General features: G+C 58.4%; 1 protein-coding gene across 5 annotated transcripts in view; it reads right to left on the bottom strand.

The window, feature by feature from the left end:
- DEF8 (differentially expressed in FDCP 8 homolog) overlaps positions 1-6,864 on the bottom strand; it is a 40,011-nt gene that overhangs the window by 23,823 nt on the left and 9,324 nt on the right. For 4 of the 5 annotated variants that reach the window (XM_045293855.1, XM_045293857.1, XM_045293856.1 and 1 more), the window contains 5 exons: positions 5,726-5,890; positions 5,253-5,380; positions 4,666-4,779; positions 2,792-2,872; positions 2,119-2,259 (listed from right to left, as the gene is read on the bottom strand). In XM_045293855.1, the coding sequence (XP_045149790.1) occupies positions 2,119-2,259; positions 2,792-2,872; positions 4,666-4,779; positions 5,253-5,380; positions 5,726-5,890 (629 nt within the window). Of the gene's footprint in view, positions 1-6; positions 1,019-1,849; positions 1,960-2,118; positions 2,260-2,791; positions 2,873-4,665; positions 4,780-5,252; positions 5,381-5,725; positions 5,891-6,864 lie in introns of those variants that run through there. The other variant, XM_004704490.2, reaches the window with a different exon arrangement.

The following is a 6,864-nucleotide window of genomic DNA, read 5'->3' as shown; positions in this document are numbered from 1 at the left end:
GACCTAGGGTCTGGCCAGGTACCACCATTCAGGCAAGACCCCACATCCGGTCCCCACCCTGAGCTGACAGACCTGCTGCTGACGGGCCCCCACTAGCTGCCTAGTCCAAGTGGGGGAGGTCCCAGGAGCCCTATCTCTCCCACCTCCTGGGTGCTCGTTGGCACCAACAGTCCAGGGCAAGGAGACGACAGCCGCAGAAGGCAGGTGTGGGCAGCCCTGCTCTCCAGAGACCCAGACACACCACCTGCCGTGCCCAGGGGGAAGGATCTGCAAAGTGCACAGCGCACTGGGCCTGCCAGCACAGTCCCACGCCCGCCAGGTGAAAGGTGGTGAGGTCTGATCTCTGTCATGTGGAGTGGGACCCTGCAGCTGAGGCACCTGGCCTCTCAGTCTGCCTCCAGACAGAAGCTGACCCTGCTGGCCAGCTTAGAGCAGCTGGAGCCCTGGCAGGCCCTGGGACAGCAGGATGGGCTCGTTCCTAGGTGACAGATTTCCTGAGAAATGCCACTGAGCCCACTGTCTTCCCTAACCTGTCTCAGCATCACATCTGGGCCAGGGCCAGCCCTCAGCAGGACCCCTGGCACCCAGGTCAGAGCACGGAGGAGAAACGCTGTGGAAGGCCCTTCCCCTCTGTGTGGCCAGCATTATTGCATCTGAAGTCACTCCGGAGAATCCCCACTCCCACCCCCCACCTGGGCTGGCAGCCTCAGCCCCAGCGAGCACACAGCTCTGCATCACTGGGAGGTGAGAAGCCCCCTTCAACATCCCTCCTCACAGGTGACAGAGAAGCAGCAGGTACAGTGACAGCCCTCGGGGCTGTGGGCTCATCTCTGCCCAGCAGGTGGATCCAGGGGGCATGTCTCTAGGGCAAAGCAGCACCCAGATTGGTGCCAGCCTGCCTTGCTGTCCTGAACCCTAGGCATCCATATCCAGGCTGGGTTCCTGGAAGAGCGACCGCTTCCGCAGGGTCAGGCGGGCACATTTGGGGCAGGTGGTGGAGTTGTCATAGTAGCAGTCCCTGGAGGGAGTGGGGCAGAGACAGGGTCAGTGGGCCTCGGGGCATACGAAAGTCTTCTGAGGGCCTCACACCCACTGCCCCTGGTCCTGCAGTCACACCCTACGAACATGGCTGCCTGTCAGATACTGCCAGGGACCTCAGGACAGTGTGGACTTAGAAGGGGACACATGTGACCTCTGGCAGATAGCGGGAAAGACAGCTAGGGGAGGTTCTTCCTAGGACATTATAGGTAGCTGGGATTTCAGCAGTCACCATGAGAAACAGCGAAGACCATGAAAAACGTGGTCTGGGCAGGACAGAAGGGACGGTGTCCACTCTGACCCCAGACTCAAGGCAGTCTGAAGGTATACCCACCCAGCACACACCTGTTAGTTAGTCAATGAATGCTTATCTATGAATGGAAGGAGTTGTATCGTTCATCTCGTGTGTGGTTCTTTTTCAAACAGCCCCTAGAGAGATGAAGCTGTCTGCTCCCATAGTCAGAGTCTTGCCCACATATAGGAGCAGGTGTACCTGTGAGCTACCTGTGAGTCTGTAAGTTCTTTGAACTTGAGCAATTAATAGGGTTCCTTTTGGCTGGGGACGAGGGTGAGGGGCTTTGGAAAAAGGGCTGAGTGGGAAGTTTGTGGACCATTGGGCTAAGCTGAGCCTGAGAGAGAAGGCAGGGCCAGCTGGGGGTCAGGCTGATCCAAGCAGCCTGGACTGTAGCACACCCCTGAGCCCTTGGCTACCGTTGCCTTCAACTCATAGACACGGCTGTTCAATCCTGACCTCGCCACCTCAGCACTCAGGTCAGGCAGGAGGGACACCCCGGGGGCCAAGCCCACCCACCTGTGGAAGACGGCCGAGCAGTCTGTGCACACGGAGGTGTGACTGTCAAACGGGAACAGCACGTCGCCCTCTCTGCAGAGCTCGCACACGAAGCCCTTGGCCTGGCAGCGCTGGGGACGGGGTGTCTGCGTGAGTGCCTGGGCCCCCCAGGGCTGAGACCCCATGAAGCCCTTGGCCTGGCAGCGCTGGGCACAGGGTGTCTGCATGCGTGCCAGTTTGGGCCACCGCTCCCGGCCCCCACCATGGCTGTGACCACCTCACCACCCTACCTCACAGTCCAGCTTGATGTGCTTGGCAAAGAGGGTGTGGATCTCGGTGAGTGAGCAGCTGAGGCGGCCCACGTGCACGTCCACCAGGTCCTGGACAGAGTACATCTCGTCGTTCTCCACGAAGTGCTGCCGGTCCTGGAGCTGCCAACGCCCTGGACTGTGAGGTCCCCTGCACGCACCCTCACCTGGCCACCCTCGCCCACCCACACCCAGGGCTGCGAGGCCAACAACACTCACCCACACCTGGCTGACCCACCATGGGGGCCTAGGCAGTGAGGACACCGCACACACCAGTGCCCAGGCTTCAGGTAGGAATCCACCCCACACCTGTACACTTGCTCCAGACACACCTCCCCACTTACCCCCCCCCCTCTTTGTTCGCTGTTCTTCAGCCTCGGACGGTGTCTGCGTACAGCAGGTATGCAGCCAACACCCACCAGAAAATAAGTAGGTGGCCTCAACAAGTCCGATCTATGGGCAGCCTGCTTGGAACAGCTGCACCCACATACCCCTCCCCCAACTGCAGACACAGGGGTGCAGGAAGACACCTGCTCACCTCGAGTCTTTGTGGGTAGGGTACTAAGCGAGGTTCCCGGGACAGTTTGGGAGACCCTGCACCCTCAGGGCAGCCCTCCGGTGCCCCCTCCCCCCTGCTAGCCTCTGGCCCCCTGACCTGCAGAAGCAGCCGGGACTCCATGGCCTCCTTGCAAGTGATGAAGTATGGCTTCATGAGCAGGATGTCCTGGCGCAGCTTCTGCAGCGGGAAAGACGAGGCACCCTCAGCCAGAGTTGGCTTGCAGGGGTGCTTCCAGGCCCCCAGGATAGTTCAGCCAGGCACAGAGCTGAGCCACAGCTGACCACACCCCTCTTGTACCTACACTCCCCCCACAGCATGACCCACCTTCACCAACACCCCTGTCCTGGGAGCGAGTGGCCTCAGAGAAGCACAGGACAGACCCCCACCCACCCCAGGCCCTCCCAGCCGTGACCTTGGTCACTTCTTTTGTTCTGCCTCAGTTTCCACCTCCCGAGACACTTGCTGTCTGCTCTGCTCACTACTCCCACACCACACTGGCCATCACTGCTGACGCAGTGACCCTCAGGCACAGTGGCCCTCTCCTCGGGTGGCACTTGGCTCCTCAGGGTTCTCAGACACACACCAGAGTGGAAGGCTTGTTGTGACGGGCTATGGAGTTGGCACTGACTCATAGGGACCCTGTGCACAACAAAACGAAATACCTCCCAGCCCTGAGTCACCCTCACAACTGTTCCTAAGCCTGAGCCCATTGTTGCAGCCACGGGTCCGTCCATCTCCTGAGGGGCTTCCTCTCTTCGCTGCCCCTTGACTTCAGCAAGCATGATATCCTTCTCTAGGGACCGGTCTCTCTTGCTAACATGTCCAAAGTAAGTGAGATGAAGTCTCGCTATCCTTGCCCCTAGGAATTTCATGTCAACTTGAAAATACATAACTTGAAGATCTCTCGAAGTGTAGTTTAGTCTGTCAATCAGGTCACAACCTTGATGGTGCTTCCTTGTGGGCACCGTCCTCTCAAAAGGAGGGCCCTGGGAACCTCCTCCACTCTCTGCCTTCACTCTTCCTGATTGCTGCCGGAGACCTGGAGATGTGTCCACTGCCATCGGATCGACAGGACTTTTCACCTACTGGCCTGTGATCTTCCTTTGTCTGCATCATTGCATGTGGCTTCGTGAGTCTGAAGAGGGACTTTTGGACTAGTGTCACTGGACTTAATTGGATGTTTTCCTTATATACAATTACTTCTTGATATAGAGCTCTTTCATACACATATGAGTGTCACTGGATTTGTTTCTCTGGTCAATCTGACCTAACACAGAAGCATTCTGGCCTTACTTCTTCCAATACAGATCGGGTTGTCCTTTCAGCTGTCCATGGTACTTTTAATGTTCTGTTCCAGCACCATGATTCAAATGCACCCATTCTTCTTTGGTCTTCCTTATTGAATGTCCAACTTTCATATGTATGGGAAGCAATTGACAATACCATGGCTTGGGTCAGGTGTACCTTAGTCCTCAAAGTAACATTTTTGCTTTTCAGCATTCTAAGGAGGTCTTTTAATCTCTTGACTACTGCTTCCATGGAAGACTTAGATAAAATGTCCCAGTGATTGTATCCATTGATTGCATGCAGAAATCACTTTGTACACGGAGTTAGACTACTTCAAGATTAGCTGCTCCTATTTTCTTCTTCAATGTGGATGTCAGGTGAGTTAAATGATCCCAATTCCTCCCTATTCTACACTAGGACTGGAGACCAGATCCTGTCAGACCCTAGCCCTCCCTGTTCCCTCTCACCTGGGGGAGAATGAACCCTGCCCACTCCCACCCCAGGACCCTAGCAGGCAGCTCCACTCCATTACTCCCTACCACCACCACCACCACCCACTTGCCCCACGCCCTCACCAGGAGGACAGCCCCTCACCCCACCACCGCCCAGCTCCCTCACCCAGAAGGCACAGACTGGCCCTCTGCCCTGTCCCCATCGCCGCCCCTCCTGGCCCAGCCCCTCACCCGGATCTCCACCAGCTCCTCCACATAGTTGAAGAGCAACGGGTTGATCTCGCGGAGCCGCAGGACGGGTCTGGACACCATCAGCGCCAGGTAGCGCATGCTGCAGCGGGACACCTAGGAGGAGATGAGTGGTACTACTGATGCTCGCCTGCCCCCCAACCCCGGCCACAGTCCCTGTCCCTCCTCCCCAGGAACAGCCCTCTGCCCTCTCAGACCTGCTCAGCAGACTCATTCCCAAGACCACCCCCCCCTTCCCCCAAAGATCAAACCGGCTGCTCTAGGACCATAACCCTTGCACAGGACCACGCCCCCACCCTGAGAACATCCTGCCTCAAGACTACAACCACTGCATTAGGACCATACTCTGCCGCAGCACCACGCCCCCACCCCAAGACCACACTCCATGTTCAGGGCCACACCGCCAATCCAAGACCACACCCACGGCACTGTGACCACACCACCCACGGATGATCACGTTCACCAGGAGACCTCACACCCACACCGGCCTCAAAACTACATCCACTGCACAAGGAACCACCCCTTGGGTAGGACCACGCCCACTTCCCCTTCCCCTGCGGCGCCTTCACCTTGCGGGGCTCGAAGTCCCAGTTGTGGATGACGCGAGCAGGGATGACAGCCAGGTCGTTCCAGTGGCAGTGGCTGCAGTAGTACTGCCCAGTGTAGTCACACTGCCGGGCCTCACTGGGCACGCCCCCTGCAGAGCACAGCGCTTGGGACCAGGAAGGGTGGCCCCAAGGGCCAGCCAGTCCACGCCCCCCCCACCCCACGTGTGCAATGCCCACAGCAACCTCCCATCCACACTCGACTCCGCCTCTCTCTCTCTGCGCATCAGTTGTGCGCATCTCCAGCACGTGGCACACGCATGCCCTGCTTCCGCAGCTCCTCTGGCCACCCGCTCGGGTCGGTGTGGGTAGTCAGGAACGCCTGACTTTCAGCTTGCCCACACTGGGCCCTCGGGGGGACTTGAGGACAGTGGCGGGACGAGCACCCGGACCTGACCCTGTGTCCCCCGTCCCATGCCCCGCTCCCGGGGCCTCACGCAGGGAGATGGGCGCGCGGCACTCTGCGCAGCGGTAGTCCTGGCAGTCCAGCCCGACCTCAGGGCAGATGTTCAGCTCGTACTCGGCTTGGTGGCTGACCTGGGACCGTACACAGGGCTTGGAGATGAGGTTCAGGCACTTGCTGTGACAGCGGTAATAACACCCTGGGGACATGAACACGTGGCTCTGAGAAATGGGGGCAACGGCAGACAGCGGTAATAACACCCTGGGGACATGAACACGTGGCTCTGAGAAATGGGGGCAACGGCAGACCAGCTTCCTACCTTCTAATGCCAGGACCCCACCCCTGTGCCAGGCAGAGGCTGGGCTGGTCAGACCAACCTCGATGGTGCCCCAGACCCCAAAACATGAGGACCTCCTGTATGTGCAGTGAAGGGACAGGCATACCTCACCCCTCAGCTTCAGATACCTGGGACTGGGTTCCCCTCCATGTCACCTCCATAACCTTAGGGGACATCAAACCCAAGCTGCTCAAAACAAAAGTCTGATCTTCCTTGTCCCCCCCCTCCCCCCCTACCATGTCTCCCTGTCTCCCCCTCCCATGGCTCAGACCAAAGCTCCATGTCCAGCCTCAGTCTCAACTTCCTCCTGGGTCTAAGGCCCTTCTCAGCCAGACCCAGGGTTGTTATTGCTGTCTCCTCTCACACACCTTCCTCTGCCACCTTTGCCCTCCCCACTGCAGTCCACATTCAGGCCAGCAGCCAGAGTGACCTGAAAACCAAAGTTAGCCTGACAGCAACGCTGGGCCCTCGTTGCACTCAGAGAAAAGAGCCACCATCTGAGCCCAGCTCTGCTCACAGCCCCCGTCCCTGCTGGCTGCTGCTCCAAACACACAGGGCCTTTGTCACTCCAAGCAGCACCATCCAGGACACGGGACACAAGTCCTGTGTGGTCACTGGACTCTTGCAATGTAAAGAGTACATAGTAAGTATAGATGCAGGAGCAGAGTTGGGGTCTCTGCCCTATCCCAGCACCAGCCAGAAGCAGGTTTGGGTCATCAGCTCACCTGTGCAGGTGTACCAGGACAGAGTCACAGGCTCACCTGTGCAGGTGTACCAGGTCTGGGTCACCAGCTCACCTGTGCAGGTGTACCAGGTCTGGGTCACCAGCTCACCTG

This window comes from Echinops telfairi, unplaced genomic scaffold, assembly GCF_000313985.2.
Source record: "Echinops telfairi isolate 266 unplaced genomic scaffold, ASM31398v2 ScPeMD7_2291;HRSCAF=2852, whole genome shotgun sequence".
Taxonomy (NCBI): domain Eukaryota; kingdom Metazoa; phylum Chordata; class Mammalia; order Afrosoricida; family Tenrecidae; genus Echinops; species Echinops telfairi.
The sequence above is the reverse complement of the archived record's forward strand: the minus strand, read 5'-3'. Positions and strand labels throughout refer to the sequence as shown.